The 13,164-nt window shown below is 38.3% G+C and overlaps 1 protein-coding gene across 1 annotated transcript in view; it reads left to right on the top strand.

The window, feature by feature from the left end:
- Nucleotides 1-13,164, top strand: part of Dnah7 (dynein axonemal heavy chain 7) — a 259,409-nt gene that overhangs the window by 102,931 nt on the left and 143,314 nt on the right. The window contains exons 26-29 of the mRNA XM_045148328.1: nucleotides 1,752-1,854; nucleotides 1,975-2,102; nucleotides 7,898-8,110; nucleotides 10,533-10,631. Coding sequence (XP_045004263.1) covers nucleotides 1,752-1,854; nucleotides 1,975-2,102; nucleotides 7,898-8,110; nucleotides 10,533-10,631 — 543 coding nt within the window. The remainder of the gene's footprint in view (nucleotides 1-1,751; nucleotides 1,855-1,974; nucleotides 2,103-7,897; nucleotides 8,111-10,532; nucleotides 10,632-13,164) is intronic.

A 13,164-nucleotide genomic window follows, 5' to 3' on the forward strand; every position in this document is an offset into this window, starting at 1 on the left:
CCTGGGGGTCTATAAAATTTTAAAAGGAAGAATGAAAGATGTGAAGTTCCTGTTTATAAATCACTTTCGTAGTGCTGGAGCCTGTTATTCTTTAAAATGCCAGAGCAGTTGAGCACAGGATGACCTCTTGGAGATTATGGGGTCTTCATATGCATTTGCTTATTCCTCTGTGAGTCTACAGTGTTTGCTTTGGTGCATTTTCTGCAGCAAAGCTAACATTTTAAAAATTACACTAACCAAAAAAAAATAAATAAATAAATAAAAAATAGACCAATTCTACCCAATATAGTAAACTAATTCTTGGCCAGTTATGTAACAAACTTGGAGTTTTATGACTTTTCATTTGTGATGCTGAAACATAGGAAAGTTTCTAAAAAGCAAGTCAAAAGAATGAAATCTCAACAAAACATTCAAATGACATTTAATCCACTTTCTATAGTGATATATAAATTTTCCATGATGATTATATAAGAAATCAACAGCAAATTTAGAATATCCTGCATGTAATTTAACTACTCCTTATATTCCTTCATGTTTAAAGCACTGTCTGGTTTATACCAGACTTGGTATAACTGAGCATGTTTGTATATCTCAGTTTTTGAGTCTATATAGCAATTTTCTATATTCTTTGATTTAATTCATACAACTTAATAGTATTTCACTACCTGCATTGATACCTGAGGGCAACCACAGATGAAATGACTTAGCAGTACAGCATACAGAAGCAGCGCCTGCCATTTGTTACCTCCCCTATTTCTTTGTTTATTGGTAAGTACTAATTGATGTTATAGACACTTTGTGTTAAGTTCATGCTTAAAAATGGAGGTACAAATAAACAAAAAGTTATTACTATCGAGAATTTCACAATCTGCATAACTGTATGTGTGAAGACATAAGCATTCTATTTTCTTTGATTTATGATCCTTTTATTATACTGTGCATTTGAGATCAAAGTCATTGATGGGGAGTTTGAAAATGATCCTTGACATACATGGAATTTATGTTCAATCCAATATGGATCAGTAGAATGAAGCATATATCATTCTCATATCAGTCAGCCTCTCTCAGATATGTGGCCTGGTGCTAATTACTTAACATCTCAGCTGTGTTTACATTAAAAATATCTTCAAAGTACCACATGTCATGCCTGACAATATCAGATGCTCAGTGTAACTCACATGCACATGTGCATGCGTGCACACACACATATACACACAAAATAAAATGTATATTCAACAAATATCTGACTTTTTTAGAAACAAATCTGAATTTAAACAGAATGGATTATAGTTGACCCTCCAGTATATTTAAATAACAGAATGGCACACATTTATGAGGTAACTATGATCTAGGGTTATGAAATGTGACCTTAAATTATGTTAGTTGGCTAGGTAGGTACTCTGACCCCAAAGCAATCTCCTTGACAACAGAAGTCAGGTTAAGTAGAGGATTATTACAACTTGTACATGAAATGTAAGAAAGACTTGGAAATTATATGTGTACATCTAAATGCCAAAAGATATACAGGAAGCAAGAGCGATAAATTGGAAAATTTTCCAGTTGATCAAATTCTTTATTCATGCAGGATAATGAATTGGTAATGAAAAAATGAGCTGTCGTAAAGATAAAAGTGAATAAGCAATCTCCTTGATAGGATATTAAATCCTTGAAAAGACCAGGTGAAAATGCAACACTTCAATGTAATATTCAATCAGATAAAGTTGAAAATTTTCATTATTCTTTCCTCCTAGGGACTGTTATCTTGTGGTGCCTGGGCTTGCTTTGATGAGTTTAACAGGATTGACTTGGAAGTACTTTCTGTGGTGGCTCAGCAGATCCTGACCATCCAAAGAGGTAATGAATTCGTCTGTCTTTGCATTGTGTGAACTAAGAAGAAATAGGGGAGGTAACAAATGGCAGGCGCTGCTTCTGTATGCTGTACTGCTAAGTCATTTCATCTGTGGTTGCCCTCAGGTATCAATGCAGGTAGTGAAATACTAGTGTTTGAAGGAACGGAACTGAAGCTTGACCCCACGTGTGCTGTCTTTATCACCATGAACCCTGGGTATGCTGGGCGATCAGAACTGCCAGATAATCTGAAGGTATGGAGTGTTAAAAAAAAAAAGGAAACAATATATAATCCTAGAATTATATACAAAATATTTGCTTTTAGGTATTATTCAATTTTAGAAAATTATCCTAGGACATAATTTTTAAAGCTCCCAAGTTTCTTTAGAAAGTAAATATAGACACCAGATACAATTTCCAAAATTTAGGTTATTAAAGTAGTATAGATCATAGCAAATTAGAAAATATAGGAAATTGCTAAAACGGTCAGATTATAGTAGTTAGTATATTTTATACCTTGAATTGTTGGGTGTTTGCTCAAGTTATTTAAATTAATAACAAACATTTTACTAAGCTTATAAACATAATTCAAACTGTAAGTAAATTTACTACTCTGTCTTACTGATTAACATATAGGTGGCTTTTAGTTTTCCTGAATTATAAACAATCACAGAGTAGACAGTTCCCATGTAAGGCTTTTCTCTATTGTGAAACATTACCTTAGATAGAGTCATAGGATTAGAGCTATCTTGCTAAATCCTTCCAACACAGTTTGAAGCAATTTAACTCCCATAAATACACATTTGATTTTTAGTTAAAATGAATAAAACACTGCCCTAGTTGAATGTACCAGACCCTTCACTTAAAAAATAGATCTTTAAGTATTAGTGAAATATGATAATCTTTTAAAATATTTTTTGTTTGCTGTTCTGTTGACTTCCCTGGTGAATCGCATGTCTGTGATTTGTGCCTGGAGCATAGTGCTATGGTAATTATGGATCTAAAAGCGCACCCTCCGACTCACTCCTTCCTGCCTTCCCTTGTTCCATGCATCGACTGATAGCTCCTGGGACTAAATTAGCAAATTTTGTTTTCTGGCAAAAAGACTTCTGGTACCACTAATTGCCACCAAGTATTTTTTGTATTTCCAGTTTAGGCCCTTTGATGTGTTTCAATCAGATGTTTGTACACTCAGCCTCAGTTATGATTTAAAATGTGAAGTGGTAAATCCTTTATCTAAAAGTACTCTGACTGCATTGATAGTCTCTTTAGGAAAGTTCCTTCTCTAGCCAATGCTGCTGTGCATTATCTCACGCTATTCTTTCATTCAGCAGTATCAACCCAACTGCATAAATATTTATAAGCACAGGCAAGGCAAAATTGTATGAGCAGCTAGTCATTAAAAAGCTGGTAACTATGATTGGTTGAGTCGGCTAATGCCCCAGGCAGGTGCTCCCTCCACGTGCATGCTCGATATACTGAACTGTCCCTCTCGTGACTCCTGGGTGACGTGTTTTCCTTCTACAATAATAACTCAGAAGCTCTTGCTGCCGGCTCTGCCGCTCTCGCTGTTCCTCCCGCGGCGCTGCTGTGGTCAGAGTTGCTGCAGGACCTGTGCTCCCAAGTACGTACAAAATCCCTGACGAATCTGAAATGAGAAAAAAAAAAGTCAGCTGGGTCCCAGAAAGCATCGTCAGTTACCATGCTCCACCTCTGCTTCAAGTCACTAGAGATCTATTTCACAAGTCCTGTAATTCTGGCTGTCCTGTCCAGAGCCACTGCCACGCCTTCTCTCCACCCCCTTCACTCCACTTGGATGGCCTGTTGTGACAGCTCACTTGTCACCTCTCTCTTGCCCACTGGATTTCACAATATTAAATTGTCCTTTGCAATACTGCCAATGTCATCATCAAAAGAAATCCAACCTATGAGAGTCTTGGCATTAAGACCCCATGTACATGTGCTGACATTTCCCCGCATGTGTCTGTCACAGGGGTTGTGCTTGCTTCTGAATGTCCCATGCCTTTATACATGCTGTTTCCGCTCTCTCCGCACTGTTCTGCTGCAAACCACTTCCCTGCCCACCTGTCAAACGAATTCATTCGTAGTTTTGACCTCGCAGAGAAGCAGCGAGCATATACACAGCTCAGGCATGTGCCTGGGTGAAGTCCTGCCATGTCTACGCCCTTGAGGTCTTGTCAGGCTCCTCTGTTAGGTCTCTTTTCTTGCAGCTCCGTGGACCTGGGTGATGTATACGATTTTTCTAGATGTCACTCTATCTTCTTTTCCTGTGTGGCCAATTCCATATAAATTTCCCTGTTGAAGAACTCTCACTCTGGGCTCTCTCCTTATTGTATGCATCTCTGGGCACTGATCCTGGATCACAGGACACCCTTGCTTTCTCTTACATCTGGTATGCATTGTACTTGGGGGCAGTGAGGACTGAGGGAAATCACATGGTGACAGCAGCTTCTGTTGAAGGAAATCTTTTCACAAATTCTTCATCTTTCTTACTCCCTCAAGTTACTTATGGCTTGCAAGAAGAGGAGAAGATTTGACAGTTGTGTTCAGTTCCTTTGAAAACTTTGCATACTGGGTGTTGACGGATAACTATTCCTTCCTGCAGAAGGAATCCCATTTTAACATTCTATCATACCTGGATAAAACCTGGATACCATAAAAGTACCCTAAACACATCTTCACTTTAGAGAAGCTACATTGTAGAGTAACACTATTCTAAAGAACTGACACTTTAGATCATTTAGGACACTTTTTAAGGTAAGCATGGTCTGGATGCCCTGGTGTCACACATCCAGCAGCCTGGCTTATTTGTAACTTCCAGAGAGTAGAAGCATTTGAGGAAAAGATCAAAGTGGACCCTGAACTCTTCACGCTCCTCAGACAGTCAAGCTCATTCACGAGCATGTCCGTGTCTTATGAACGATATTTCCAGGTCTTTAGAAAGAAATGGTGAGAAGTTTAAAGATGCAGGCCATTGGAATCATATTATAAGAAGTATAATTATAATTAAAGTATAATTTTATGTATTAACCTTCTTTCATGAATAAGATAGAACAACTGTTCTCAACCATTTATTTCTGCTGAAAAAAGCATGAAGGGTTATAATCACACTGACTGTGTGTTGTGGGATTTATTCAAGTCCTGGCATGCTTCCAGGATCTATGCTCTTGTGTCCCCCACTTTTTTCTTTGGTTCTCAAGAAGGGATGCCATTGGTTAAGTCAGAGCACAACTTTTAGTTTTCAAAAGTACTACATTTTACTCAGACTTACTGCTATTACTAATAAAGTTTCTGACACGTTCAAATTCCAGTTTTATCCGCATGTCACACATTATGTTTAAGAAGCACTGGATTAGTCTTAAAAATATTTTGAATGGGCTAATTTTCTCTACAATGTCAATAACTCTTTGGAAGAGGACTCCTAATAAATGAAACATCATTGTATAGTTTTTAAATTTTATTTTTTATTTATTTGCAAATATCGAGAAAGAAAAAGCGAGAGGGGTAATAGACATGTCAGGGCCTCTTGCCTCCACAAACAAACTCCAGATGCCCATGCACTCTGTGCATCTGGCCATACATAGGTGCTGGGGCCACCAGGCTTTACAAAGCAAGTGCCTTTAACTGCTGAGCCATCTCTCCAGGCCCCATGTTTTGAAACTCCTTTGCTCACTCTAATTTCTGTCCACTAGCTACCAATCTGTCGACTTCATAGTGCTCCACACCATACTGCTGCTTGAGCTAAGGTTAACAGGATTTGGGGTGCTCTGGATGTTGTCCCCTAAGCTGGGAGTAACTTGTACTATTATAAAAGACTTTGTTATCCTTACATAGCCATCAGAAGACTAAACTGTAAATTCAGTCATCCTGTTTCTCATTCACTTAAAAAGTAGTAGAGGGCTGGAGAGATGGCTTAGCAGTTAAGACACTTGCTTGTGACACCAAAGGACCCAGGTTCAATTCCCCAGGACCCATGTAAACCAGATGTACAAGGAGGGGCATGCACCTGGAGTTTGTTTGCAGTGGATAGACGCCCTAGCACACCCATTTTCTCTGTGTCTTTCTCCTCACTATCTATCTCTCTCTCTCTCTCTCTCTCTCTCTCTCTCTCTCTCTCTCTTTCTGCTTGCAAATAAATAATTTTTTTTTAAGTAGTTGAGAGCCTACCTTGTTGATGTACCTTCTGGATGGCAAATCTCTTAAATTGGCTTTTCTTCATGTATTCAGTAGTTAGACTGACTTGTTTAAGATTCTGGATTCCAAGTTACTTGCCCAAGCTATAATTTTTTTACGTTACTCTTTATTCTTTAAGTGGTAACTTTATTGACAAAACATCAGGACCAAGGCTTTTGATAATTTGCTTAACATGTTAGAAGAACCTTGCTTGGTGCAAGTCTTTTCTTTGTTCACAAACATGGAAGAGTCATAATAGATCACTTTAACAAGATTTCATATTTTTATCTGCCTTGTGATTTTGGTGATCACTAATTTCCTCAAGTGGTTATAAACTATGTGAATGTAATTACCATAATTCACTACATAAACTTTTTAAAAAATATTTCATTCTTATTTATTTATTTATTTGACAGAGAAAGAGGAAGAGAGAGAGAGAGAATGGGTGCATCAGGGCCTCCAGCCACTGCAGATGAACTCCAGATGTGTGTGTCCCCTTGTGCATCTGGCTAGCCTGGGTCCTGGGGAAGCAATCCTGGGTCCTTTGGCTTTGCAGGCAAACACCTTAACCACTAAGCAATCCCTCCAGCCCTAGACTTTTTATGTCATTGTTTTTCTTCTTCAGGACAAGAAACATGGTTTTATATATGAACTAGTACAGTGAATTCTGAAATACTCTAATATTCTAAACCCAAACTTTCATATTTATTCTTTAAAAATGTATTGATTTTGGACTTATTTACCATCACACAACATTTATTTGTTCCACAATATTTAAAATACTATGAGTATAAGTGACTTTTATAATTTTCAAAACAATTTATTTATATTAACAATAATCCACAACTTATTTCATTTTCTTTCCATTATTATGCTTAAAGACTGGCCCAGTGATGACAGATTCAAAAAGTTCAAAATTATCTCATAGTATTTCATTTGCCTACTGTAATACTCTCATAGTCATAGGGATGATCTGATTAGCCTGAGGTTCTGACATCAACTGGATCTGTAGAGAGCTCTGATGGGAACCCAGGCTTCCAGCTGCAGTCTCCTTCTCATCAGCCTGGGTGAGAAGCCTGACTCACAGGCACCCTAGCAGGCTGATGTTCTTTCCTTTGTGACAATGTTTTCCACAAAGAACATAGCATAACTGATATTTAAGATTTAAGTTGGGCATGTTGGCACATGCCTTTAATCCTAGCACTCAGGAGGCAGAGGTAGGAGGATCACCATGAGTTCGAGGCCACCCTGAGACTACATAGAGGACTCCAGGTCAGCCTGGGCTAAAGTGAGACCCTACCTCAACAAAACAAAACAAACAAAAAGAAATATTTAGATAGAAAATTTTGTACAAAGCATATGGCATGTTGATTATATAGCCTTAATAGGCAACTAGCTTTTGAAATTGTCTTGTCTATATGATTTAAATTTTTAAATTAAAACTTAGTAACTTAGATATTTATTGCTTAATAAATATAAAATGAGAAACCTAGAAAAGCTATAAAAATTACAGCAAGCTATGAAATAAAGAGTGGGGTTGCCATGTATGGTGGTACATGCCTTTAATCCCAGCTCTTGGGAAGTAGAAGAAGGAGGATCACGGTGAGTTCAAGGCTACCCTGAGACTACATCGTGAATTCCAGGTCAGCCTGGACTAGAATGAGACTCTACCTTGAAAAACCAAAAAAAAAAAAAAAAAAAGAAAAGAAAAAAAAGAAAAAGAAAGAAAGAAAGAAAGAAAGAAAGAAAGAAAGAAAGAAAGATAGATAGATAGATAGATAGATAGATAGATAGATAGATAGATAGATAGATAGAGTGGGGTTGTGTTCATGGTTTCTTCCTTGTGCTTCCATAGGCCCTCTTTCGGACAGTGGCCATGATGGTCCCTGACTACGCCATGATTGCTGAGATAGTCCTGTACTCCTGCGGGTTTGTCACTGCGAGGCCACTGTCAGTAAAGATCGTGGCTACCTATCGCTTGTGCTCAGAGCAGCTCTCCTCCCAGCACCACTATGACTACGGCATGCGGGCTGTGAAGTCCGTGCTCACCGCTGCCGGGAATCTAAAGGTAGTGATGCACACATTTCCTGTCTGCAAATCTTAGGACTCCATGCACTCACAGACTTCAAGGCACTGGTTGGTGTCAGTAACTAGCTAGAAAGAATCCATGGTTGTGTTGTTTTAAATAATTATTTTGCACACAATGAAAAGGAAATTTTATAATGTTATGTTAAATCTCACAGGTGTAACTTTTAGTAATTTGAGTTCTGTTGCATGATTTTAAATGTGGGAAACTGGATACTACCAAAGAATACAATTGCTTACTGTGGAGACATATTTCAAATGCTTTCTGTTTGTATAACAGTGCCATTTTCAAGGGTGTGATGTACAATTAATAAACATATACAAGATACATTGTAGCTGATTATGGGCTAACAGTAATAGATTTGCCATTAGCTGTTTGCAATGTAAAATCATGTGTATGTGAAAATCGTAAATACTTTAGTGCTTGGTTAACTTTTCACTGCAACTATTTTACGCAACTATGACATGGAACTAGCTGTCCTTTATGAAGGCAAGATAGGCTATTGTTAAAAGAAAAACACAAAAATGTGACCTTAGAGTTTGCAAAATGTTCTCATTCATGATTTGTAGATGATAAAAATTTCACAATACGCCCCACATGATAAGAACAATGTCCTGCATTTTACCCGCGTGCCACGAGGGTTCTGGTACACCGCGGCGACACTCTCCCTCACGGTGGCCTAACGTAAGTTCAAGTCACTGTTGCTGCTGCCTGCCACACAGGAAAGCATCCAAAGAAACGACTTTTATTAACCTGGCTCTGCAGTATCACTTTGTGGCCAGATAATGGGGAAGACAACGAGCTGCCCCAGGGTTTGTCTTTGCTGCAATCTTGACTATGGAATTGAGCTATTAAAGTTAGGCTGTAAATGAACCCCATCATTCTTTGTCAAAAGCCACTTCAGAATTGTTGAATGTTTTTAAATGAATATTTTAAGTTTGCTTATATTATATTAAGGGATAACTTAAACATTTGCTGCAAAATATTAGCCTCTCAAACAAGAAAATATGATTCACCATTCATAATTCATTTTTGGTCAGATGGATCAAAAACGAAGCCCAGCTGAGCAGATGTCACTTTCACCTTCAAGACCTCTGGAGAGCCCCAGACACTTAAGTCTGACAGCCCAGTGCTGCTGTGGTTGTGTAGTGCTGAAGCCACTTAATGAAGAGCAAGGCATTTACTAGTTAGAAATACTTCAGAAAAAAGGGAATTCTAGAAAACAAAATAGTATGATGATAGGGTAAAACTTTTAATGAGATGCTGAATAAAGTATTAAGGTCAGGAGAAATAATGTGAGTTTAGGTTTTGTTGTTTTTTTTTTTTCTAATCTTGTTAATACTAATGTAGGCATGAGTAACAAGTTCAAAATTCAGTCAGATTCTCAGGGAATTTATACATGTCACAGACATTTTGGAGTTTAAGTTTTCTTGAATGCCCTTTGCTTAATGACTTAGCGGGCTAACTAGCTCACTCACGTTTCTCCGAGGAGTTGACTGGCACATGTGCCATATGAGCAGGTCTCCAGCAGCTATCACACTGCTCTGCCCCTGCTTCAACCTCCACATGCAGCGCTGTGGCATCCTCACCTGCAGCCAGTTTGCTCGCTCTTGAACCTTTGTGAAGCTAGTTGGAACATGTTACTAGTCACATGTCACTTAAATACATGGTAGAGAAACTGATATATAAACCAAAACAAGTAGAAGTTTGTCTGTATAAGAAGTAATGTTTAAGAAAGATTTTGTGAAGATTAAATGCTAAAATTTGAATTATATGTTGATGAAGCAAATGTATAAACCTGAGAAGCTTAGGATCACGTAAGGATGACACACAGCTAAACAGTATTATAGTTAACTGTGAAGAACATTACTCTTGCAAAGAAGTGAAGCAGAGCTTAATAGAACTGGCTGCAGTGGGTGATGCATTGTTAATGTAGTTATAAAAACAACAACAACAACAAAAGGATAAAGAACTCTATTATACTGTGAGAAAAGGCTTCAGCATCAAATTATGGGCAGATGGATGGATATTGTTTATAGGTATTGCAACTGTTCAAAACACTTTTAATGACTTTTCACTAAACCAGCCTATAGCTGGTCTTGAATGCACATGATAAGCAAGTGTATAGGCAGTGGCAACTTCCAACCCATATTGAATTCATGGCCAGTAGCCCTTTATTAGCATGTCTGTGGAGTTCAATTAGCTCTGCTTATGCTCCTATGAAATAGGAAATTCCACAAGAGTTTACCAGTTTTGATAATTAATAACAATTAACAATGAAAAGTATATGGGCTACATTCTTGTATGTGTGTATGCTAACTATATGGATTGTGTGTTTATTTGTGAATATGAAAAGGGTACATTTAGAAGGCATACGTATCTTCATGATTACATTTTCTTTTAGCTGAAATATCCAAATGAAAATGAAGAAATTTTGCTACTTAGATCAATTATTGATGTAAATCTGCCAAAATTTTTATCCCATGATTTACCACTCTTTGAGGTAAGAAAACTTGTTATTCCAGTTTTCAAAACTCTTATAATGGTGTGGGATTTGTCAAATGTCCATGTTTGTAAAGATCCCTTCTATAGTAAAGAGCCTTCTATACTGTAAAACGATGATATGAGACAGAGAACATAGACTGTTTCTATTTGAAGTGTACTTAGGTGGCTTTGTGGTTTCTAGTGACAGTTAACTACAAATTTTTAAATACTTTTTTTCATTGTAAAATATAATGAGCATATGGAAGATATAAAGTGCTTGCTTGTAAGAGAAGGAGACTCTGTTAGGAAAAAAAGTAACTTGGCTAACACACAGCTGAATTCTTAATACAGAGTAGAGACTTGGTAAATGTGAATTTCCTTAAAAAGAATGAGATGACTTTTATAAAGTTTGTTTCTAGCAGGATAATTTTACTTAAGAAGCAAATCTGAAAATCTTATTATATTTTAAGATTACATTAAGAGGACTTGGGAGGAGGAAGTATTAGAATAATGGGTAAGTTTCGATAATCACTCTGGAGTCATTATCTTCTTTTATATCAGAAATTAAGGGAGGCATGGATTGCCTCTAAATAAACAGTAGATGTGTGCTATCTTTCAGGGCTGGGAGCTTTCAGCATGTAAAGCCTGAAAACACTGTGGCCAGGGAGGGGGTGACAAGATGGTCCTGTGTCATTAGCTGTGCATAACACCTTTATTTCACCATTCTGAAAGGGATTTCCTTAGTACTTGGAGTTGGAGATGTAAATATCTTTTGGAAGGTAATTAAGATGTAAAAATATTATGGAAGAAGTCAACAATGAAAGATTTCAAGGTTTCTCCCTAAAGGTTTTCCTCTGTTTCCTTGACACTAGTAATTACAGATTTTCCAGGAGCAAAAGCTCTGGTTGTTTTCAAGATGTTGATATGTGCTTTACTAGATGTGTCCTCACGCAACTGTGGATTCATTCACTCATTTCTCACTGAGCAGCGTGTCTCACGTGAGGCATACTTGATGTTTCCTGTTGGGACAATCCTTTGTTGTGCAAGACAGTCCCATGCACTGCAGGATGTGGCCCCGAACCCCAGCAGATGTCTGTAAACCTAGCTTCTCATTGCTGGCACAAAGCACCCAGCCAAAAGGAGCTGGTGGGAGGAAAGGGTTTATTTGGGGTGACAGACTTGAGGGGAAGCTCCATGATGGCAGGGGAAACAGTGGCATGAGCACAAGCTGGACATCACCTCCTGGTCACCATCATGTGAACTCCAATAGCAAGAGAGTGTACCAAACACCGGCAAGGGGAAGCTGGGAATAACACCCATAAGCCTGCCTCCAACAGCACACCTCCTCCAGCCATCAGCTGGGGATCAAGCTTTCAGAACACGTACCTCCATGTGTTTCCAGCAGAGTGAGGAGTAATGGTTGTGGTGGAGAGGCAGTGAATACCAAATGTGTTCTGTGGTTGTTTGTTTCTTTTGGGGGTATGCATGAACCACTTGAGCCACATGAAAAAAAAAAAAATCCTTCTTTAGCAAGCACAAACCCCTAGTAAAAGCCATGTCCTATTTATGCCTGTATGTGGGAGAGACTGTGGGTCAAATCGGTGCCTCCCTCGCCTGCACTAAGCACGTCCACTACCACTGAGCCGCAGTCCCATCTGCAACAAGTAGCATTGCCGGGCGAACAGCAAAGGAGAGGCCCGCCTGACTTACCGAGTGAAACCCTGCCTCTCCTGTGTAGTTCATTTTGTGTTCCAAATGACAGAAGGGAGCAGAAGGTATCATTGTTCCTGCCAAACAGCTGATGTAACAGAGATGAAAATTTGACAAGTGACTTATATTTGTAGCAAGCACATGGGGAACAGCGAGTCTAACCACTAGTCAGTCCGTAGTGCGTTCTTACCCACTCAGCAACGATGCTGTTTTCACTCCTTTGTCCCAAGAAAATGTATTGGATTAAATGTAGGAGTAATTTAATGGTTGTTCAAATTTTAAAGTATAGTTCAAATATGATTTCACATTCAGCACCCCTGAACTGCACTTTAGCCTTCAGAGTAAAAGCAGTAATCATATTTCTCACATGTGATGAAGCTTATAAAATAGAATTACTAGTTTATCACAGTTAAGTTCCTTAAACCTTGGCATTAACTTTATGTATTCATAAACACTGCCTGTGAAATCATAATTTTTACTAAACATACATTATATGATTGTGGTAGTTTCCTGGGATTGCCATAACAAGTCCCACAAACTTGAGGTATGAGACATCGTTTACTCTGCTTCCGTTCTGAAAGGCAGAAATGTGAACTGGGAGTTTGAGGAGGCCATACTCCCTCTGAGGGCTCTAGAGAATTCATCCTTGCCTCCTTCTAGCTCCTGATAGCTCCCTGTAATCCTGGCTGTCCCATGGCTTGTAAATGCTTTGGTCTAGTTACACATGACCTTTTTCCCTGTTATGAACTTCTCTCTCATTTTCTCTTAGACATATACCAGTGATGGAAGGTAGGGTTATCCTAACTCAGTATGACATTTTAACTGAAAATGTAAAACCTGAT

Source organism: Jaculus jaculus, chromosome 4 (assembly GCF_020740685.1).
Source record: "Jaculus jaculus isolate mJacJac1 chromosome 4, mJacJac1.mat.Y.cur, whole genome shotgun sequence".
Classification (NCBI taxonomy): Eukaryota; Metazoa; Chordata; class Mammalia; order Rodentia; family Dipodidae; genus Jaculus; species Jaculus jaculus.